Source organism: Lemur catta, chromosome 18 (assembly GCF_020740605.2).
Source record: "Lemur catta isolate mLemCat1 chromosome 18, mLemCat1.pri, whole genome shotgun sequence".
NCBI classification, from domain to species: Eukaryota; Metazoa; Chordata; class Mammalia; order Primates; family Lemuridae; genus Lemur; species Lemur catta.
In genome coordinates this window covers 35,802,477-35,825,984 of record NC_059145.1, presented here as the reverse complement: position 1 = coordinate 35,825,984, position 23,508 = coordinate 35,802,477, and the positions used below count along the sequence as shown (strand labels likewise).

At 49.7% G+C, this 23,508-nt stretch overlaps 1 protein-coding gene across 1 annotated transcript in view; it reads left to right on the top strand.

Annotated features, from left to right (window-relative positions):
* Positions 1–23,508, top strand: part of CACNA1D (calcium voltage-gated channel subunit alpha1 D) — a 303,856-nt gene that overhangs the window by 261,456 nt on the left and 18,892 nt on the right. The window contains exons 32-40 of the mRNA XM_045529982.1: positions 898–1,026; positions 4,482–4,547; positions 6,322–6,413; positions 7,316–7,475; positions 8,038–8,165; positions 8,304–8,400; positions 11,264–11,366; positions 12,669–12,770; positions 17,756–17,886. Coding sequence (XP_045385938.1) covers positions 898–1,026; positions 4,482–4,547; positions 6,322–6,413; positions 7,316–7,475; positions 8,038–8,165; positions 8,304–8,400; positions 11,264–11,366; positions 12,669–12,770; positions 17,756–17,886 — 1,008 coding nt within the window. The remainder of the gene's footprint in view (positions 1–897; positions 1,027–4,481; positions 4,548–6,321; positions 6,414–7,315; positions 7,476–8,037; positions 8,166–8,303; positions 8,401–11,263; positions 11,367–12,668; positions 12,771–17,755; positions 17,887–23,508) is intronic.

Genomic DNA, 23,508 nt, shown 5'->3' with positions numbered 1-23,508 from the left:
GTCTGTGGACTGCAGCAGGCGCCACTGTTTGCCCCAAAGCCCTTCCCTTCCCTGGGGTTAGGAGGCCTGCTGTGGGGCAGTTAGTTCCAGACCCACAGCCCTAACTGGGCACAGTGAATAGTGTCCCCACCCCGAGAGGCAGAGGCGCACTCTGTGCTTCTGTCTCTGGGGGCAGCTGAGGTCTCAGCGCACTGTCTTCACTGGATGTCTGTCAGCCAGGAACGTCATGTCCTTGGATGTGAATTGGAAAGTGGTGGTGTGTCTGTGTCCCTGTCAGTGGCTGCCCGCTCAGGTCCAGTTCCAGGCAGAGCCACTGGTGTTCCCTCAGGGAGGGGGCAACGTGTCGCCCAAGGACATTAACCACACAGTTTTTAAAAGGGGGGAACTGCTCTCCTGAACCACCGATTCCTTCCCGGTTCATTAATGCCTTTCAATCTTTGATTTCTTAAAGCCAACTGAAAGTGAAAATGTCCCTGTCCCAACTGCTACACCTGGGGTAAGATCAGTGACTAGTCCCCAGGGGCTGGGCCTTTTCCTTGAGTTTATTGGCCGTGTCGAGTTTCCACTGGTTTTCTGTGTCCTCCATGGTGTCCTCAGAGCAGTGTCTGCGGTGGTCTGCATCCATCATCAGTGTCCAGCACTGCCGGCCGGCGCGGCGTTCTCCTCTAACACAGTAGAACACGTGGACATGCATGTGCTGTGTGGACGCAGTTTCTCAAGCTCTGTGTTGTTAGCATGTAATTCTTCCTTCCATATCATGCTTCTTAAGATAAAAAGGCCCTAGAAACACATCTTCAATTCTTACCTCTGTCACCTTTGCATCTGTTGCTGTTTTTTCTGAAAGTGTTGCATGTTCTACTTTCCATTGGGTTTGACCTCTCCATGATAACCCTTCAGAACTCTGAAGAGAGCAATAGAATCTCCATCACCTTTTTCCGTCTTTTCCGAGTGATGCGATTGGTGAAGCTTCTCAGCAGGGGGGAAGGCATCCGGACGCTGCTGTGGACCTTCATTAAGTCCTTTCAGGTAAGAGCCGTGCTGAGGGCTTCTCTGTTTGTCTTTGAAAACCATATATAAGGCAGTGATTGTCCCCTGTCCTAGGCTCCCTCCACATGACCGCTGTGTGGACCCAGGTCAGCAGAGAACGTGGGATGCTGGAAGGACCCACTTCAGCATTTCTTAAGTCACGCAGGATTACTTACTTAAGGGAAGGCGAGAAGAAAGCAGTGAGGACCCGTAGCTGAGAGAGCTGCAGCATTTCCAAGACTGGGAGACATGTGGCGTCCCTGAGCCCCTCTGTCCTCCCCAGGATGTCTGGTGGTGACAGTCCCAGCAGACTCCCTGGAAGCCTGACAGCCTTTCTCCTGGACAGCTTCTCGTGGGCTGCAATAGTCTTGTCTGTTGCTTGTGTAGTGTTGAGCCTAAAAATACTAATTTATAAAAATGCCCCCTATATTTTTAAAAACAGATATAATTTCAGAAGTCAAACAAGGCTTTGCCTTTAAAAAGTATATAAACATATTAGTTCACAAATCAAAAACTGCCTCACCTCAGGAGGGCATCTCAATAGTCAATAACAACTACTTTCCAAGACAACTACTACAATCTGGGTTTATAACTCTCACCTGCTTTAAAAAACAAAACAGGTCTTACCTAGGCCATAAATTGCCAAAACTGATCAACAAAGACAGACCTCCCCCCCAAAAAAACTAATCATAAAATATACTAAAAACTAATTAAACAAATATGTTGCCCGAGCCAGACCCAAACAAACTATACTTTTAAAATATATAATTTAAAAAATAACTTATACTTCCCTTCTAAAATCTCTTACAATAACCAGAGCCACAATGTCTCTATTTTTACTAAAATTATAGCCATATCGTAAACCTAAAAGTTTACCCTAAAAAAATTTAACTCATTATTTACCTAAATAAAATTAATTAAATAATCTATAATAGCCTATTAAAAAACTTTTCACCCTAACCAAACTATCATTATATAAATCCCGTTACCCTTGACAACCAAGAGCCTATATCTGCCCTATAAATATCTATATAAAACTTCACTTTTTATTACATTTCCACAAAGAAAATATAAACCATCCAGACACCCTCTTTTATCTATCTTCGTAAATCTTTACTCTATAAACTATATCTTTGACTCTACATATTATTTTTTATTTCTATTTCCTACTATTTTTTCATCCTTTACGGTGACCCCTGCCTGAGAGACCCAAAACCCTTTGCAGGAAACATAACTAACTCCCCACAGTGTGGATTCAGATCAGAGACCCTGCACCTGGGCCAGCTCACCATCCCCAGTGTCTGGGTTATCCAGAGCCTGGAAGGATGGGAGCGTTCAGGACATTTGTCACCTGTGATTCTCTAGGCTGGTGCAGCCCAGCTCTAGACAATTCCTGAGTAGAACAAGCTGCTCCTCTACCCTACCCCAGGTATTCTAGTCTTCCGGACTGAATCCACTGGGGAAGAGGTGGGGGGGGGAGCAGGTTCTGGTTAAAAGGTGCACCCACATAGGGAATTTCTGGATATGCACAGACATTAGAAAGGGAATCCTACATTTTTTTTTTAAATTATTTGACAAGTTTTCATTCCAAAGTAATACAATAACAAATGAAGCTATCCAAAGATATATTTAAAAAAGTTCAGGCCGGGCGTGGTGGCTCACGCCTGTAATCCTAGCACTCTGGGAGGCCAAGGCGGGTGGATCGCTCGAGGTCAAGAGTTCGAGACCAGCCTGAGCAAGAGTGAGACCCTGTCTCTACCAAAAATAGAAAGAAATGATTTGGACAGCTAAAAATCTATATAGAAAAAATTAGCTGGGCATAGTGGCGCATGTCTGTAGTCCCAGCTACTCGGGAGGCTGAGGCAGTAGGATCGCTTAAGCCCAGGAGTTTGAGGTAGCTGTGAGCTAGGCTGACGCCACGGCACTCACTTTAGCCCGGGCAACAAAGCGAGACTCTGTCTCAAAAAAAAAAAAAAAAGTTCAGACTTGCCCCTCATCTACCTCTAGGATAACAGTAAACATTTTCCCACAGTGGGTGGGATTTCAACAAGTAAAGGGGAGAAGGGATGGCCTTGGGGAGGGGGCAGGTGCAGACACCCAGAGAAGGGAAGTCACAGGCACGGGTCCTGCTGGGGAGGGGGAGGAGGGTGTGGCTCTGGGGGGCAGGGTGGGGCAGGGTGCGGCAGGGCCCCAGGCAGGTGAGCCTGTCTCTGATAAGGCACAAAATCCTCCACAGTTGTTATTTATGTAAAATACCAAAGCTCATCAAAGAACTGCTATAAAAATAGAATGAATTCAGGTGATAATGTCATCTTTTTAAAGAAATTATTAAACTTTTTAAAAAAGATTGGGTCTACTATAGATAAGAAAGTCAGATCACAGAGCAGTGGTCCATGAAAACTGAGCAACTGCCAGCAAAATTCTAAACATTTGGTAACCTAGGAAGAAAATACGTAGATGTGTGGTGAGGAAAGGCTGAAACTAACCCTGTGGGACTCTGTCAAACAGTCCAGCTGTGGGGACGGTGCTACTGCACCAGGCCAGGCTGGCAGTCACAATCCACAGCTGGCACGGGTCCGAAGATGGCGTAGCTGGAAGTCTGTTAGCCGCTGACTTCTGATGAGCTCTCTCAGGTAGGAGGAAAAGCGGGTGCTTTAAGCGTGTGTGCCTGGAATTAAGCCTGACGATCTGGGTACCCCATGCACATGGACACACTTGTCACATGATAGAAAAGCAGTTGAACATTAGATGCAAGGACTGAGGGGTCTGATCAGATGTATGTACCTGTATTTGGTGTTTCCAAAGAAAGCCCAGGCTTGGCAACCACCCCGCCAACTCTTTTCTTCCCTGGCCCAGCCCTCCAACTTTACGGTTCTTTCAGAAGGTGTGCATTTTAAGAAAGGTATTTTGCATTCTGCAGCAACAGCCAGAAAGTGGTTCTTCCCCTCTGGCCCAGTAATTCCACTCCTAAGTCTTCATGCTAAGGAAATACTTCAACAGAAAGCAAGGTGATTTGTGCATGAAGATGTTCCTTTGCAACATTACCTACAATAGACCCCCACCCCAAACGTGCCCACAAAAGGAAGTGGAAGCAATCGAAATGTCCAGTGTTTTGGAATGGTTTGATCAATTATAATTTCACAAAGGAATCCAATAGTGAACGTAAGAATTATTATGAGAGGGACTTGTCTGTGTTGAAGCTGTTTGGGATTAGGATGCAGCGTTAGTGGCCTTGGGAAGCACGCCCTGCCTGCAGCGCCATGACACCAGGCGTGCGCGTAAGGACCGCAGCAGTGTCGGGCTGGGATTTAAAAAGTTCTTCCTCACTGTGGGTGTCCTTTCCCTGTAATGTGGAAAAGAAGAGAAGTGAGTGGCCCCTCGTGGGTCCTCTGGGCCTGTGCGAGCTGTGGCAAGGACGGGCAGTGGGCGCTGAGCCAGGTGCACTTTCTCTCCAGGCGCTCCCGTACGTCGCCCTGCTCATAGCCATGCTGTTCTTCATCTACGCGGTCATCGGCATGCAGGTAAGCTCCAGCCACCTTCCCTCAGGTGCCCTTTTGCTGGGAAGCCCCAAATCTGTAGCAAGATGTACCTTGGCCAGTGAAGTAGAAAGAAAAGGTCATGATTTTTTCAGCCAAATGTCTCTGCTGACGTGATAGGAAGATGAGAAAGATGTAGCTTCTTAGGAGTGAGCTCCGCAGGAAAGAGCCAGTGCCGGGAGAGGTCAGAATGCACAGAGAAAAGCTGTGTTTCTTGGCTCTCTGGCCCCCAACCTGAGTCTCGGGAGAATCGATGGGTTGAGAAAACCCACAGTCGATTTTAGCAGCAATAGGCCATAGGAGACCCGCACAGAGGAAACGCCATACTAAAAGAAGTCACAATTGTCAATATGGGTGTTGTATATTCTGCACTGATGTTACTCAGAAGATATTTAGTGATACAAAAGCCAATTTATATTCTGACAAATTATGCTTTATCAAAACCAACTGAGATTCTCACTTGAAACAAAATACTTCCAGTGGTGAGTAGGACTGAATTGGGGTCGTTACTGTGCTTCAGTAGCTCACCTTTAAAAACAGGCATGAAACCAGGCTCCCTTGTGACCTTGGCCTGGGGCTGAGGGGCTGCGGCCTGCTTCCCAGCTCCTCCTGGGGGTGGGAGCGGGACTGGGCCTCACTGACATCTGGGCCCTGGCACCAGGTGGGCCTTGGGGACAGGGAGAGGGCGGCCTCCAGGAGGAGAGGGGGTTGGGGAGCAGCAGGGAGCAGCCTCTTTGCAGATCCTGCACCTGCTCAGACATCATCTTTCAGATAAAGGAGGACTGTGAGTGAGAAAGAGGCGAAGTGATTCCAGGGGCAGAGAAATGGTGGTGCTTGTTATTTTTTTTTTTTTTAATCTTGAAGACATAGAAGCATTTGCAGGTCTCTAGGAATCTTACCTGGAGTTACGAGACAAAAGTCAATGTCCTTGAGCCCCTGTAATTCAGCAGCCAGTGGGCTGTGTGCTCTGAAGGGTCTTTTATCACATAGGTTCTCATAAAAAAAAAAGAGACACCTCAGAACTGCAAACGGTGTTGCACACACCGCCCCAGATTCACCCAGCAGGCATTTGTAGGCACCAGATGCTGCTAGAATGTCAGTCTGCTTCCTCAGTCCCACAAGTAAAACTGATTACTGCCCTTCCCACTGCCCTAAAGGTAAAGCCCACCGGCGCCTGTGGCTTGCAGCCCTGCCGTGGGCCCCCACCCTCGTCTGCAGCCTGGTCTTCTCATCTGTTTGCTCATTGTTCTTGTTCTTTTCATTCCCCTGGACACCTGTGCTGTGTCCCCCGGCTCCTGTGCAGGCGGCTTTCCCTCTTCACCCTTCTCACCACCTGACTGACTGCTACTTATCCTTCAGTTCTGGGCTTAGATGCCCCTTCCCCCAGAGGCCTTCCCTGACCCAGACCCCTAGCCTCGGCCAGATGAGCCTGTTCCATGCTTGCCTGTGTGCTGGACTCTCCCAGCAGCAGTATCTGGGGTTGTCGTTACCTGGTTACCTTTGTGTCTCTACCCCAGGGCGGGGACTCCTCGAATGTGAGGGTGTGCCTGTCTGGAGCACCCTGTTCCAGGTGTTTCACTGGGTGCCTGGCACGTGGTTGTGCTGGCAGATCTTTGTTGAATGTATGAAGTGCCAAGTACTGTGAGAAAACCCTAGTGGGTATTAATCAAACCTGAATTAGTTCTAAATTGACATGTGGATTTTTTTGGTATGACAAAATCTATAACATTTTTCCTGAATTCTTTTTTCCTCCCTGTAGATGTTTGGAAAAGTTGCCATGAGAGATAACAACCAGATCAACAGGAACAACAACTTCCAGACGTTTCCCCAGGCCGTGCTGCTGCTCTTCAGGTGACTGAGTGCAGCTCCCGTGGCCCTCGGGGCAGGGGGGAGTCCCTCTAGCTTCGGGCTCTGGAGGAACAGAGGACTCAGTTGTTAAAGCAGGGTGCCTCTCCTAGTTGATCAGGATGGCTTTTTGGTTCTGTTTTTGTTTTGTATTTTTAGGCAGAGACCCTAGCATTTCAGTCACAGGAGTTTTGCTGGATTGTTACTTAATAAAACTGCTGTGATCGTGCAGATGGTGGCTGGCTGAAAGTTTCATCCATTTGGGAGTTAGCAGGGCTACTTAGGCCTCCAGGAAAATTGCATGTTTATGCATGGAAGCGCACAGTTACACACAACCAGGAGAATGGAAATTTAGCAGAGACATAGAAGCCTTTTACACAACCGTTGGGGAACATCATAACATGTATAGTTTCAAATTTTGTGGGATTTTTTTAAACTCTAGTTAATTAACTTTATAAATAAAGCTGCCTCATAGTGAAGAAACTTTCTAGAAATCATGGGAGTATTTCTAATGATGCTAGTGACTTATTAACAGGTTTTGAAAGTTAGGTGGTTTCGAACTCTTGGCTTTCAACACAATTGAACAGGGATCTAATAATTAATAATTATTTACAAATTGTAATATAAATATTTGAAGTAGAGAAGACACAGAAACAAACATCCATTCTGCAAAGAGAATTGTTGTGCTTGTATCAAATGATTGTTATAAATCAAAGGGAATTGTAGTAGGACCTGAGATAAGTTGCATGTGAAAATAAGTAGGAATTTCAGATTTTCACTAATTCAAATTGGCTTTCCCCCAAATTACTTAGATTTTGCTCTTATTAAGAAATTTCTCCCTGGAGGTCTAAGCCTTAAATTCCTTCTTCCCCCACTGAAGCCCTTTCTTTTTCTTAATCTGAAAAAAGGTGTGCAACAGGTGAGGCCTGGCAAGAGATCATGCTGGCCTGCCTCCCGGGGAAGCTCTGTGACCCTGAGTCGGATTACAGCCCCGGGGAGGAGTATACCTGTGGGAGCAACTTTGCCATCGTCTATTTCATCAGCTTTTACATGCTGTGTGCATTTCTGGTAAGTGATCAAAATAGCATCCCCTTCAATTTATAGACTATTGGTGGCCTTCGGGGTTCAGACAGGTGACGTTGCCCTGTCAACTCACTGTGTGTTAGTTGAGGTGGGTGAGCCCTGGGGACTGCCCTTGGCCGCTGGAGGTTTCTGTTTAATCCTGCGTGTGTCACCACCACCTCTGTTGTACGCAGGGACGTGGTGCTCACTAACGGGCTTCCGCAGTTACCAACCTCCCCAGCTTCTTAGGGCTGTGGGTGCCTTTCTAAAAATGTCAAAGCCACTGCACGTGGTGTTGACTTAAGAGTGTGCGTTATTATGAAACTGCAGTGTGCTTCAGAAGGCCAGCTAATGCATCTGCCTGCCCTCCCTGGGGCTTTACCAAAGCCACCTTGGAAAAGTAGAATCCTATGCTTAAACATTCTCCAAACAGAAAATTTTTACACCTTCTCTTGGAGACATGCCTTCAAATGTTTTATGTCTCGTGTCATTAGTGAGCATATACTAGGGTCTAACCCAATTCATCTAACTGCAGCTGAAGCTGTTTCCTTTTTAATTTCTTTTTCAGATCATCAATCTGTTTGTGGCTGTCATTATGGACAATTTTGATTATCTGACCCGGGACTGGTCTATTCTGGGGCCTCACCATTTAGATGAATTCAAAAGAATATGGTCAGAATATGACCCTGAGGCGAAGTAGGTTGAAAAGGATTCCATCTGGTTTGTGGGGGCTGTTTCTGGAATGTCAGCTGTGATTTCTGTGGGAGGTGGGGTGGCCTGCAAGCTCAGGCCGACCGGTGCCGCCCTGGACCTCACGCTGTCCTTTGCCTCCAGGGGAAGGATCAAACACCTGGACGTGGTCACTCTGCTCCGGCGCATCCAGCCTCCCCTGGGCTTTGGGAAGTTATGTCCGCACAGAGTGGCATGCAAGGTGAGCGTCCCATTTGCGTGTCTAACGGCCTCTCTTGCAGGGGCTCACTGCTTCATTTAACAAACACTTCCTGAGTGACACTTAGCCAAGCTTCTGTCAGGGGCTGGGGGTGAAGAGATGGATGACACCTGGCTCCTGCCCTGGAGGAGCTCTCAGATTTGTCACTCTTAGGCCACCCTGTCAGGAACAATCAGAAGAGGAAGGGAAATCTGTGATTTGTCATTGAGAGGACGATGGGGAAGGTGACATTGGAGTCAGGTTCAGAAGGTGACACAGGAGTTTGTCAGAGGCAGGGAGAGCCCAGACGAGGGCAGGAGGATGGACATCACGATGGGGATGGGTGAATCGTTCCGTCACACTTGGCTGGGACACAAGAGGAAGTGGCAGAAGGCCCAGGCTGAGCCTTCTGTGCCGTGCTGAGTCCTGGGAGAAAGCGACACGCTGGGGAAGAAACATGAACTTCAGGTTCCGTTTTAGGAAGTGGACTCAGTTGGCAACAGAGTAGACTGGAGGCAGGGGGCAACCAGGAGAGCCAGAACGAGGGCAGCACGTGTAGGGCCAGAGAGAAGCAGACACCTTAGAGACCCACCCAGGAATGGGGACGACTGGGTGGCCTGGGTGACAGGAGAGCATATCCCCTAGCTTGGGCTGTGGTGGGCGCAGTGACATGCACTTCACACGGTCCCTCTGCTGCAGAGCTTTGTGGCCACTGTTGGAGACGGGCCCCTTTCCGGGGACATCGGGCCTTTCAGGGGTGGATCCAAATCTCCCACCCATTTCTGCCGTGTCCACACAGAGCACACTCTCCGGGAATCCCAGGGGAGATTTCTTTTCCTTCCGTAGAGCTCACAGTGGCCTTACCCCTTGTTGTAGCAGCAGAAAAGGATTTCCCTTTTTAAAGAGAAATGCAAGATTTGTCTGTTGAAACTCTGCCGTGTAGTAGTCTGACCAGTCCACACAACAACTGGTCCCCTTTCCTCACAGATCTGAGGGGTTTGACCACTCCAGGGGGCTAGGCCAGCTCTAGACAGAAGCCAAGATAACAGAGCAGAGTCTAAAATGTAATATTTCACACTTGCAAAGAAATCCCAAGTCAAACTCACATTCCCTGCCCTGAAAATCCAGAAAAGGCCCCCTGGTGAGTCCTTGGGGTCCTGGCTTCTCCTAAGGCTGGAGTCTGGATGTACATACAGAGGTTGACTTCTTCCCCCATAAGTTTTCCAGTATCGGCCTCTTTTCTGCTCTCCAAGAACAATATGGGATCCAGTTCATCGACAGCATCTTGTGGTTGGATTTCCAGACCCTTTCACATAAAGGATCCACGTGTCCTCGAGGCACAGTCATCCATTTTGCTGACCCAAGAACTTGCCAGGAAACGGGAATGAACGGCCAGGGTCCCCGGCTGTCTGCTTTGGTCTTGGAGATGGGCACAGTTGGTAGGAGGACTAGGAATTTAGGTGGGATAGGCCGCACAAACACAAGGTTTTAGTCCATCAATAGGGGAGAGAAAAAGAATCTTTCTTTGGGGACATTTGAAAATAAGAAAACTTAAAATCCAAACAGTCAACATTACCATTTATTTAGCACTCGCCCTATGCCAGGCACAAAGATTTTTGTGTCCCCTGATCTTCAGTCCTTGCGAGGCCCCTTTGGCTTGGGCATGTCACCTGCATTTACAGATTGAGGTGACTGGGGCCCAGAGAGGGAGTCCCTCATCCAAGTCCCCCCCAACTCCCCTTGCTGGTATGAGAGGGACCGGGAGAGGTATAAGAGGAGTAGGGAGCATGGACCCTGCTCTGCGGACCAAACATCAGAGAAGCCACACAGACTCCTTCAAAACACTGCATGATGGTCTCATCTGCAAGTGCTCCTCGAAGGACACTCCCAGCGTTGGGAATAGTAAGGGACCTGCTGGTTAGAGCCGCAGTCCCGGGCCCTGTGCCCGGCCCACCTGTCTGTTGTGCCATTTGACCCTCACCACAGCCTTAATGACATGCCTGGAATGGAGGTCTGACCCCAAGACACAGGGAGAGCTGTTTAATGAGAAAAGGAGACAAATGCTTGAACGGTGAGGTTTAATGATTTAAAACAAATAAGACTCAATATCTGAGTGTCAGCATTTACATTTCGTGACGAAAACTTTGATCTTTGTTCTCCCAGAGCCCCCCGAATGGCAGGTTGCCTCAGTCAGGGTTCTCCAGAGAAACAGGACCAACAGGATGGATATGGAGAGAGATGTGTGTGTATCTCTATGTATAGATACACCGTACATACACACATACATATGTAGAGAGACAGATTCATCATAAGGAATTGGCTCACATGCCCATGGAGGCTGGGGAGTCCCAGGATCTGCCGCCTGTGAGCCGGCGCCCAGGAGAACTGCTGGTGTAGTTCAGTCTGAGTCTGGAGGCCTGAAACCCAGGGGAGCCGATGGTGTGAGTCTCAGTCCTAGGGCAGGAGAAGACGGATGTCCCAGCTCCATGCGGCAGGCAGAGAGAGGGTTCACCCTTCCTCCACCTTTGTGTTCCATTTGGGCCCCCAGCAGTTGGGTGAGGCCCACCCACACTGGGGAGGGCAGATCTGCTTTACTCAGTTCAGCAATTCAAACGCTAATCCCGTCCAGAAACACTCTCACAGACACACCCAGGAATAGCGTCAACCACTGGGCATCTTGTGGCCTAGTCGAGTTGACCCATAAAATTAACCATCACATAGGTGCTCCCCAGTTGGCTTTGAATTAATTAAGCTGAGGGTTGACTAGAAAAGAAATGAGTGATAAACAGAAAATAAACACCAAGAAGGGATATGGCTGTTGTCAGGCATTTGCATTCTAGTAAGAAACTTGTCTTTCTCTTTACAGAGATTAGTTGCCATGAACATGCCTCTCAACAGTGATGGGACGGTCATGTTTAATGCAACTCTCTTTGCTTTGGTTCGAACGGCTCTTAAGATCAAGACGGAAGGTGAGTGTCCCCTGGCAGCAGGACAGGTGGTAGAAGAGGGAGGGGACACCACATCCCACCTTGCCTGCTCCTCTCTGGGCGTTTTCTTGGAAAGGGCAGTCGCTGGGGAAGGGACTCGTGCATGGTGGGAATGTCTGTGCTGGGCGGGGGCGCTGTCGCTTGCCTCCCTTGTTCTTTTCTTCCTTTACTCTTCGCTTTGTCCCAGAATGTGTTGAGTCGAGTAGAGTTGCACCACTACTTCCTACGTAGCAGGAGGAACAGGGAGGGTCCCGGGGCAGGAACAGAGCCATCACAAATGAATTCACGCCGGCTGTGTCTTGCTAGTTGTGTGAGCTTCAGTGAGGGATTTCACCATTCAGAGCGGTCGTTTCTTTCTCTGTAAAAGGGAAATAAGTGCACCAGTGTCAGGGAAAGTCCTGAGGGCGAAATGAGGTGATGTCTGCAGAAGCTGCTCTGCAGCGCCCAGCGCACAGTCGGCACTCGGGGGATGCTAGTGGGACCGGCATCCTCCGGCTGCCAGACCAAACCGGAGCCATCTTCACGGCCACTGGGCCAAGCCTGGTAGCGCAGGCCCTGGAGTGTGGCCGCTGGGTCGGCGCAGTGGCAGCGTCGCAGGTGGGGTGGAAGGCAGATTGCAGCCGTGGCTGGGAGGTGAGGGAGTAGAGACCCGGAGGGGAGCTGACTCTTTGGGGAGCTTGGTGGAGGTGCAGGAAGAGGAGGGAGGTAGCAAAGGACCCGTGCCGAGTCAGTGGACAAGGTGATCTCTCACAACCCCAGAGCTCAGGGTGAACCTATCCAGGAAAGCCAGCCTCTTCCAGCCCGACATGTGCTCCTTGTGCCATGCTCATATGTGCCCGGCCCCAGGCCAGCCTCGCTAGGGGTTCCAGAAGGCAGGATGGCCTCATGTGCCAACGTGTGAGTTGAGCAGACAAGTGCACGTGGCTGCATCTTCCAGGATGGAGTAGAACTGGGCACAGACAGTGCAGGAGGAGGGGCAGTCGGGGCTGGGGGCAGTGAGAAAGGAGGAGATCTTGGCTGTGGGAGGGCAGGACGGGATCCGAGTGCGACAGGCCTTGAATTCCTGGTGAAATGTGGTTCCCGCGGTGGAGGCCTCGATTGCTGTAGCTGGATGCCGGACGTGAGTTTGGCCCTGACTGGTAGAGCCTTGGGGGGGGGGGCAGCCCCATGGGGGGCAGTGCGTCCACCCAGGTCAGGCGGGGCCGAGGTCACCGTGGTGTGGACACAGGGTGAGCTGGGCACAGAAACAAAGCTGGCTTTTCCCCTTTTGTGTTTTGGATCCAGGGAACCTGGAACAAGCTAATGAAGAACTCCGGGCTGTGATAAAGAAAATCTGGAAGAAAACCAGCATGAAACTGCTCGACCAAGTTGTCCCTCCCGCTGGTGGTCAGTGTAATCTATTTCCTAAGTAGTTCTTGGCCAACGCGTTGATTTTCATGGTAGCATCTCCAGAAAGCCCAGAGAGCGTTTGCAGAACGCTTTACGTATCAGTTAGAGCATCGAGGCCAACAGCTCAAGAAAGCCCTTTGGCCCTTTGCTGTAATTGTTTGGGACAATGTGAAGACCAGTCCAGAGGAACGAGGGGCTTCAGTGGGAAGGAAACCGAGACCCACGTGGCTTGAGCAGGGGTTTTCTTATCGGTGGAGGAATTAATATTAGAGAACAAAATTGCTATCTCAAAACGAAAAACCTATTTTTTTTGGTCCAAAATGAAATATTCAAAATTAGGTTCCAATTACCCTTCAACATGCTGTTGAAAACTTCTCACAAAAAATAGATAGCTTTCAGGAAATGGTATTTTTGAAATGTTCTTATCAAGACTGAATTTACTACCATAATTTCCAAAATGTCCTTTTAACTAGAATTGCGAGCAGAGACAGAACTAACTGGCATGCTTATTTCCTTTTGTTATTTATCACAACATAACTGACTAAACTTTTCCAAATTTTATATATATATAAAATATCTATATATATATATAAATATATACAGTATATTTATATACATACTGTTTTTCCATTTTTGTTGAAACACACACGGTCTTAGACGTGGAGGTGGTGGTTTTTGACTGTTGTTTCCTAGTTTTAAAGGTGCAGGATCTGTTCCCCCGGTGCCACCACACCAGCCCTCTAGCGTCCCTGGCCCTGGGCAAGTGATGAGCATTTGGTGTGTTTTGTGACCAGCTGAACTTTTATAGTGTCACTGCCCCTGCTGCTTTCGAGATGGGTCTGGCTCCGGTCTGGAAGCCAACTTCAGGACTCGGGCCAGGACGGTGGCCAAGGCCTCTCCCTCTGAGAAGGTGACAAGCTCTGGCTCTTGGGGCCCAGAGAGGACAGCATGCCAGCCAGCTCTGCTGCTCAGCATGAAGCGCGAAGCAGTATGAGCTTTTGTCGCTGAAGGGAGCACCCATAGCTGGCCTGGCCACTGGCCCAAAGCTGAGGGAGATGGCCCAGAAGGAAATGATAAAAGGAAAACAAAACATAGCAAAACTCCCACCTGGAGAGCCCTGGCTCCCCTCAGGAGAACCGATACTGCACACTTAAAACGACTCTTTGGTTTTCGTTCTTTTCCTTTCAGCTGCACATCCAAGTGCTCGCATGGCTTAGTTGAACTGCTTTTTAAAAACTGTTGTAACAATGTGCTTGAGCTTTTTCTGCAGCCTCCATTCCTTTCAACTCTTAGTCTTTCAGAATATTCTGAAGCAATTCTGTTTTAGGGTGGTGGCATGGAATCAGAGTTATCTCTTGCCAACTGTATTCCCCTACGATGTTTCTTGAAACACAGATGCATGCTTCAGAATAGCAGGCTGTGCCTGTCTAGTAAACCTTCCTCTCTCCCGTGAGCCGGGGGCACCACCCCCCCCTCGCCCCACCTCACATCTCTCTTGGAACGCCACCCCCATCACTGCCTGCCTGGCTCCCACGTCAGCGCTGGCCTCGAGAGACGCACGTGGAGAGTGCCAGTCACATTATTGTGACACTTCATTTCTTTCCACTTTATCAGAAGAAAAGTCCAGAAGTTGGCTCACCATCTAGGCACCTTTCCTTTGAAAAGATGATCAACTGTTAGCTCTGCTAGACTTCTACTAAAGGCTAAATATTTCTCCATCTCTTGGTCCAGTAATGGGCCCTGGCTTTTCCTCCCTATCTCTTGAAATGCATGGGGGTTTAGGATGACAAGTGTTAATCTATTCCACGATGGCAGCGAGAGGCATTGTGAAACCTGAGAAGAGGGAAGTGGGCTTAGGAGGAGGAGATGGAACGCTCCGGAAGCCCCATGCCTGCGCATGCTTATGTGCCTAGTATGGTTACAGCCTATCCAGGGTGAATCTCGTAGAAGCACTGTTGCCACTGAGGAAGAGCAAAGGACAGTCACAGTCAGGCTTTGGTGACAGCCTCTGGAACGCCTGCTGGGCTGGGTTCTGATATCTGTATTCATCACTTGTCTATTTGTTTTTCTTCTTTTTTCTTCCATACACTAGCAGTTCCCACCCTTTCCTGCATCATGGCACACTTAGGAAATGATACTATTTGTCTGCTCCTCTGGACAAACAGAGGGGCAGCTCCAGAGGCAGACGGCCTTGGTGTCCCCACACTGCCACCTGGTCGAAGGGCAGCAGACTGGGCAAGGCCAGCTTCTGCCCCTGGGTGCCTAGGACTGGCAGGTGGGGCGTGTTCAGGGAGCCCCTCATCCCTGTGACAGGGTACGGGGAGGCTTGTCTTAGGAGCCTTTGCTGGCATGACGTGAGACGTCGCCCGGCTCACTGTGAGCTTGACAGGGTGATAGGATGAGCTGTGGCCATGCATCGGGTCTGGCTACTTTCTCCGTGGCCAGGGTCAGCTGTGTGATCCCCGGCCGCCCCAGCCGTCAGGGCTGAGCCCCTCACCTCTGCATCTTGGCTCTGGTTCTCACCTCCACTCCTTAGACTTCCTGCCATTTCACGGATCCTTCACCTCTCTCTCCCCAAAAGTCTCTCCTGGCCTGTGGCCCTTCATTCCTTGACCCGGATCTTTCGCTCCTTTGCCCTGAAGAGCACGCCGAGCTGACTGGGTCTCTTTCTATTCAGTCCCTAGCCCAGACGACCTCACCGCATTCATTCCTGCTCTTCCTTTTCTATCCTCCCATAGCTCTGACTTTTCTTGTTCTTAAGAACCCTTCCTTGGGCCCAGTCTCCCAGGTAGCTCAGCATCTCAGTGGAAAAGATCAAGTGACCCTAGAATCCTCCCCCTGGGTGGGCCTGCCCCGCCTCCAGGGGCTGAAAAGAGATACAAGCCAGGCCTGCACTTGCTGGAAGCATCCTGGTGTGGAATGAGGTGTGGCCCTTCTGCAGACAGAGCCAGTGTTTTTTCTGGGGGCCCCCATAGAAGACTCAGAACCCTGGACTACAGAGGACCCTGTGGCACGGCAGACCTCCAGAGAATCTCCCTGGACTCCCTGGATGTGCTAGCCGGGTAAAGTCCATCCACTCCCTGTGTTCGGCCCAGGAAAGGGATAGACTGGTACTGTGGGAGAGGTAGCTCTAAAGAAGCTGGTGGCCAGTGTGGCTGGAGCTGGGCCATCTCCAGAGAGGTGGTGAGGATCCAGGTGCAGGAGCCCACCACCCTGGGCGAGTCTGGGTGAGGGCAGGAGGGTGGGCAGAGCCGCCATGCCAGAGAGAGTTGTTAAGAGGCCCTGAGACCCACGTGGAATTCCTCTGGCACAGGGCTTAACGCCGTGGATGCCCGATAGTAGGGGCTAGCTAGACCGATGTTCTACCGCACCCTGAGCAAGAGGACGGGCTGGGGGCACAGCAGCAGTGAGGTGTCAAGACCTGAGTGATGTCTGCCCACCCTTGCCGCCTTGCCTGTGAACGGTGCGTCACCAGACCAGTTAGACAAGCCCGGGTCCAGCTGGGGACTGTGTTTTTATGTACTGTGTTTTTATGTGGGAGGGCCCCTCCCCCTCCCTCACTCCGGGACTTGCCTGGCTCGAGTCAGAAGGAGCATGATGCTTCCCGATGCCAGAGCACCCCAAGGCAGCATCTCACATGGTAGTGCTGAGCAGTTCTCACAAGCAGGGCTGGAGAGGCAGCCCAGAGGGGCCCAGCAGTCTCCAGGTGGGGACCACAGGAGGTCGGCGGCACCTCCCACGTGGGCACTAAATGAAGCCCACCCAGGATGCATTAGCAAGGATGGTGGGTCCCAGTGTCATGCCCTGGGATCCAGGTCAGGAGATGCCACTGGCAGGCTATAAAGTAACAGGGACTGATGGGTCCCCATGAGCAAGTGCCCAGCCTCTAGGACAACCCCAGCCATGGCGCTGAATGCTTTCTGAGCCTCTTGTGCGACTCTCACAGCTCCTCTGAGAGACTGTCCCCATTCTACAGATGAGACACAGGCTTGGAGAGGTTGAGCCCCTTGTCCCACATCAGCATGTAACTCTTGTATGGTGGCTTGGCCAAAGGTCACCTGTTCTGAAGCCTGGGGACGGCAGCTGTTCCTCCTCCCAGCCCTCAGCACGGCCCAGGTGGGGTGGCCTGCTGAGGTGGCCATAAGCTTCCCCCACCCCGGGAGACCTCAGCACCCAGCAGATCTGGTGGCAAGCACCCTTGGGGAGACCCGTGGGCACAGTTACATGTCCAAGGTGGTTTACCATGAGACAGCCAGGGCCTCTATTCTGCCTCATGCATCACCTTTAAAGGCATCAGCAGAGTTCTGATTCCCCAACAATATGTGTTGGAGATTGTTTCTGAAGCAGAAATAAGCCCAGCTCAACTCTGAGACTGGTTGGAGCTGTCGCTGCAGTGCAGAAAATGAGCAGTTCAGAATTACAAACCAAGAAATGGTTATGGAGCTTATTGGCAGAGCACTGGGGGTGGGGGAGACGTGAAAATCTGGACTCACAGTTACTTTTCCGAACCTTTCTCTCCTTCTGAGCTTGTATGTCACCTTTCTAGGTCTCTATCTTGAGACGTCGGGATTTGGATGCTTAATTGCCCTTGATAAGTTGGTGGTAGTTACACATGCAAATCCCTATGCACAGGGGTGAAAATGTGGCCCGTGAAGCCTTTTTTTGTTTTGTAATTTTTATTTTAAGTAAATAACCAAGATGGCATTTCGTAGTGTTACTAATACGCTGCTCTATTAAACTCATGACAAATATATTATTTTCTGCAACTTTGAGTATCAGTTCATTCAACTGACTCTAATTTTGAGCCTTAAATGCTTTGCAAAACCTTGCTTTTTGCTAGATGAGACTCCCATGCTGTAGGCTGAGAGCCCGGTGCCTTGTGCCCCGCCCCACCCCACCCCTGCCCCAGCCGGAATCGAGTGTTTAGGCTCTTGGTCTAAATGTGCTGATTCGGGAGAGCTCTGTCTGGTCTCTCCGTTTAGATGATGAGGTAACCGTGGGGAAGTTCTATGCCACTTTCCTGATACAGGACTACTTTAGGAAATTCAAGAAACGGAAAGAACAAGGACTGGTGGGAAAGTACCCTGCGAAGAACACCACAATTGCCCTACAGGTGAATTGTCATCTTGTTTTGTTTTCTCTTTTCACTAACGATTTTATAAGCTTATTTGAAATACTAGAGAGCTGCCTATTCATGGTTGAGCAGTACTACAAGGATTTTGTTTAAACTGAGATACTGCACCCTCCCCCAAATGTGGACTGGCCATTTCTGGGCCACAAGGTAAGTGCTTCCCTCCCCCTGCCTCCTCCGTGGAGCCCTGCACCTGCCGCCACCCACATGGCAGGGCCCGGACGGAGGGGAAAGGGCATCATCCTTGCACCCCGGCCCCTCCAGACTCCTCAAGGCAGGGCCTCCCACCAGGCACCCACGTTCCCCACAGCCCTGGGCTCAGGGTTCTGGCTGCCCAGTGAATGAACAGCTTTCCATCTGAACGCAAGTGCTTTGTTTTGTTTCTGTTTGTTTCTTACCCCACTGCTTGTTGGTTTTTGGTCCATTCCAGTAACATCCATCACCTCCTAGTTTGTACTGTGTGTGTGTGTGTGTGTGTGTGTGTGTGTGTGTGTGTGTGTGTGTGTGTGTGTGTGTGTGGTATGTCTGTCTCTCCGTGTGTTGTCTCCTGGTGGCCAGGGGGCCTGCTGTGCACATGCTGCGCTCTCAAGCCCCCACCAGTCCCTGGGCCCTACCCTCCTCCACCCCGGCCCCACCCCAGGCTCCTAGAGTGTGGATGTGGCTTTCAGGAACCTCTGGTAGGGTTCCATGCACGCGAGGGACATAGAATCCTAGGAAAGCCCAAAGCTCTGGGTTGGGAAGCAGGTGTGTGGAGGGGAAAGGTAGTCATGAAGATGCTAAGAACAGGCCCAAGGGAACCAGAGAGGTCGGCCAGCTATCAGCAACAGCTGTCCAGATTGGTCGGAAGCCCTGTCATCTTTGCTACCCAGAATGCTCCAAGTCCATCATGGATAAGATAAAGTATTGTTTCTGTCCCGTAAAATTACTTCATGTCTCTGTTACCACCACATGTCTTAAATTTGGCCTTGTAGGTATCGATAAGTTTTAATGTGGAATAGTCCTTCACTTTTTCCCAGGGAAAAATGCTCAGCATTGTTTTGTGTTCAAAGCAATGGTAACTACTGAAGTGAAGTCTCGTCTCTGATCTTGTTGAGAGAGAGAACATGACCATGAACGGCAGTGGATGAGTGAGCAAGGAATGTGGGGATATGGTGTGTGGATATGGCGGGTTAGCAGATGGCCTTGTGTGACAGTGACCTGCTGATTCATGGTGAGACCTCAGCTCTGCCTGGACAGCCGCAGGGGCTGGGGGAAGAGGCAAACAGGTTGGCAGGTGAACACTGAATCCCACTGAAGACCATCTCTGATGTTTCTTTCTCTGATCACACATCCTAAAGGTAGCTCAGTGAATCGGCTGCTCAGTCAGCCAGCTCATTGCCATCTCAGGTTGTAGGATTTACAAGTTCAGCTCTCTTATTTCCAGCTGATTCTGTTTGCAACAGTGACAGCCCCCTTCTGGATTGCAGTTCACAGCTAGCCGTAGACAAAGCAAACGGAAAAGATGTGTTTGCAGATTTGAACAGGTCTCTGGTCCATACATCCTGAGGGCAGCGTGGCCAGATTGGGTGTGAGCAGGGGGAGTGATTAACATGTTTCTGAGGCCTCTTCCTTAAAGTAGCCCTCTGCCCGGAGGGTCAGGCTGGCCAGATTTCCAGGTTCCGTGGTGCCCTCCTTGCAGGAAACTGCTTTCTCTTCTAGCAGCCTAGTTGGGGTCAGACCTGATGACTTTTCTGGAGGGGGAAACATAGTCTTTCATCGATGGCTTATGCTGTGATATGCAGTAATGCAGTTAGCTCTGTGCTGTAAGACTGTTACAATTCTCTGCAGGAGGCATGTACAAAGACCACTTGGATGCAGGGTTACTTATACCTCTCCTGGGCCCCCGAGACTTCTCAATTAGATGGCTTCAGTGTTTGTTCTGGTGGCTGGATATAGTGTTTTGATGATTTAAACTGTGTAAAAACAACACATGGCTGAGTAATTACCATATTTCATGTATGGGGTTTACTGAGTCTTAAGTTGAAAGGTCAAATGGTGCTAATACTACATCTGTAGTTTGTGGGTTGAAAGACTATCACATTGTGTTAAAATAATGAGGGGTTTTTCTCTCCTAAATATTTCTCATTGCTTATAGAGTTTCATTTTTGCAGTAAAATTCTCATATTTCCAGTTAGATGATATCAACACATTTTCACATGATTCCATTGGGAGTTGAGGCAATGGCCATAGTTTATGTTGAGCACACAGCCTAGGAAATTAAGCGGTATACATAATCTCGACAGATAAATTCAAAAATGCATTTTATTCTGAAACAAACAATAAAAATACAAAATTTTTGTCTCCTTGAAGGATAATTCTAATTACATTTTTGGCTTCCTCTGCTGTAGAAATGGCTTTAAGTGTGATTTGTTACTCTGTTTAATTAGGGTGAGGAGAGTTCATGATGAAATATTACGTGACGATGTAGCAGTTAGGAAAATGGTGCCACCAACGTAACTAGGACAAGGACACACATCCTCGGGAAGCCACTGAGAGTGGGCACAGCCTGCTGAGAAGGGGGGCAACTGGCTTCCTCCCGTGACAGGGCGCCACGCGGCTCACAGACTTACTGCTGCGGGAGGTGGAGCGTGGCCGTCGCAGTGTGCACGCAGACGTGGAGACGTGGGCATGTGTGTGCTTGTGCCGCGTAGAGTGCAGTCTGTCTGAGCAGCTTTCAGAGCTCGCCCCGTCCTCTGCGCCCCCAGCCCATGGAGTGGTTTTCCACGGCACACAGATGCACTGTGGTTTTGAACCCTGTGGGCTCCGTCTGACCTCCCTTTGTTCGGGCCAGCTGCAGTGTTGCCTTCCACCTGAAGGGGATGGCCGAGGAGCTCCTGGATCCGTGTGTGGGGAGCAGCCCGGCACCCGCTGGCCTCTGTGGTCTGAATGAGTGTGCGGTTCCATCCATTCATCCATCTTCACCATTAAAACCAACCTTCTCTGCAGCCCCTCTACAGAGGGAGCCGGAGAGAAGCTGCATCAGGCCTCTTTTAGTTTCCCCCACTCATCTGCGACGCGCCATACCCACTTTAGTTTGACTCAGCATTCGCTCTCCATCCATTGTTGCTCCATCCGAGTGACCTGCAAGTTTCCACAAGGGGCAAATAAATGAAGGAGCACAGCCCCGCGGCCGTGAAAACTCTCAGTCCCCTTCCCAGCAAATAGCAATGCACGTTGAACGTCCCATCGTATCTTCTAGATGAGGACTTCTGTGCAGATTACAGGCACCAATTAATCCAGTTTTTCACGGATAAGAAAAAGAAAAGATCCCAAAGTGGGAAAAGTTTTGTTCATTTCTCTTACTTTCAACATTCAAGGATCGAGTTCTGCAAAAGACATGCACTCTGGTGGAATCTGAGGAAACTCTGTCCCCCACCCATCCCAGCTGGGAGCCCACCCATCTGAATGATAGGACAGCTTCAGAGAGAGAGTCATTTTGACCTGTTTGGAATTTTGGTTTAAGGAGCAGACCTATTTCTAGCTATGAAGAATTAGGTTGTCAGGTTGAATGATTTTAATGCCTATGCCCTGGCCACCAGCTGGCGAGGCAGGTGGTCGAGGGGAGATGGGGGTGGTATACAGGACGAGGGTGACTGTGAGCTCCTGATGTGCCTTGATTTGGCATTCCCGGGAGGCTCAGTACACAATGACAAAGCTAAAGGCGACCCTTCACGGAGATTGAACCGGTGGAGGATGAAACACCTGTTATCTTGTCACTTTTGTCTAAAAATAGTAAAAACTTTTTTTGAAAGCATGATTCCACCGGAAGCCATAAAAAGGCTTTTTTTTAAAAAAAATCTTTCCTTTTTTAATCTAAGAGGAGAACAGATGCTAACAGATGAGATTTCACTGGTTGATTCATTTGTTTCAGATGCTTGAACGGATGCTTTAGAATTTTCTGCCTGAGCTACGGCACCAAGCTGGTTAGTCGGAAGGCGTATGTGGCTAAGCAGGCCTTGAAAGGGAAAAGTCTCAAGTGGGCTTATTTCTACTGAAACAGCATTTCGGGAGAAATGCAGGAAAAAGCAAACCCAAGGCCCCGGGGAGACCCCTTCCAAGCAAAGCACTCCTCCTCCGGAAGGTGGAAGCGGGGCCGTGGCTCATCTGCGGAGCCAGGGCTGCCTGTCGCGGACATTGCTCGCAGTGGCTCTTTTTCATGAAAGGGAACACACGAGGCTTAACAGGTTTCCCTTCCAAGCAGAGACTCAGAGAAAGGGAAAGAGTGAGAGAGAGAAAAGGAGGGGGGCAGCCGCCCCACAGAGAAACGAAATGAACACAACTTCCTGATGCTGGCCAGTTTAAAAAAAATAATAATAATAATAAAAAGATTGAGCAGACCTGCCTAAGGTGGGCAGCTGACTCCGTTCCAAAGTCCTGCATCCCTAGTTTGCCCGAACTCCCAAAGACTGGCAGGCCCCTCGGCGCTGAGCTGACAGAGTTCCTTTTATGTGCCGGTCCGCCGTGACCTCCTGCCCGTCCGGCCCTGCTCTCTGCAGTACCCAGCCCAGAATGCAGTGAGGAGCGGACAGGCCAGGAAGCTCAGACACTCCATTGAAACTAACACATACACCTGCATGCCAAAACCAGTCCAGGCAACACCTCAGGTTCCATCTTAATGTGTCCACGGGAAATACCACCACACCCAAACCTCATCTAACATTGTCCGTCTTTAATTCGTGCTCAGAGCCAGTCTGGGGATGCCTCTTTGGAAGCAGTGTGGTCTAGTTTCAAGGACACCAGGAGTCAGGGAACCTGGGTTCTAGTCCCAGCTTCAGCGTTCACTTGTTGTGTGACCTTGGGCAAGACACCTAACCTCTCTGTGCCTCAGTTTCCCCATCTGTAAAATGGGGGTAATAATGTCGACCTACCTCACAGGGCTGTTGTGAGGAATAGCTAAGTGATTGTAAAGCACTTTGAACGTATAATTGCTTATTATTAAGACTACAACAATAATAATATCGTATGCCTGTTTACTACCAGAACTTTAAGAAATTCTTGTTTTCCTTTGATCTCTTTTCTGTTCTGTACTGTAGTTATCCACTGAGAAAGAGAATTCTCCCCTTGTTAAGACATCTAGGCAATGCATAAAGATGTAAACAGAGGTGGTCTACAGGTTGCATTTTCACATCTTAAGAACAGCAGATTTTGCCCAAAAAGTTGGTTGGTAAGAGCATCTGATCTCAGGTTCTCGGCCAAGTCCAAGCAGTGATTGCGGATTCAGTACATCTGATGCTGAGCCCAAGACACCCACAGTGTCCAACTGTGCTTTTAAAATCAATATTCAAAAGTATCCTTAGTTCTGAGGACATGGAGAAGAGTACAAAGAATGGAAGTCTCTGAACTGTGTAGAGAAAAGAAGGGGTGATGGGCCCTTTCGCCTGCCCTGGTGTGTGCAGACTGGAGGCTGTGTGTGTGCCCGTGCAGGTGTGCACACGTGGGGGTGAGAGACGGGGAGGAGAGAGCGGCAGACGCTGGGCCAGCCCGGTTCCTGGTGGAAGTGGATGCTCTTCCAAGCATCCTGGGAGTGCAGGAATCCCAGAGGCCATGCAGAGGGCAGGAGCAGTG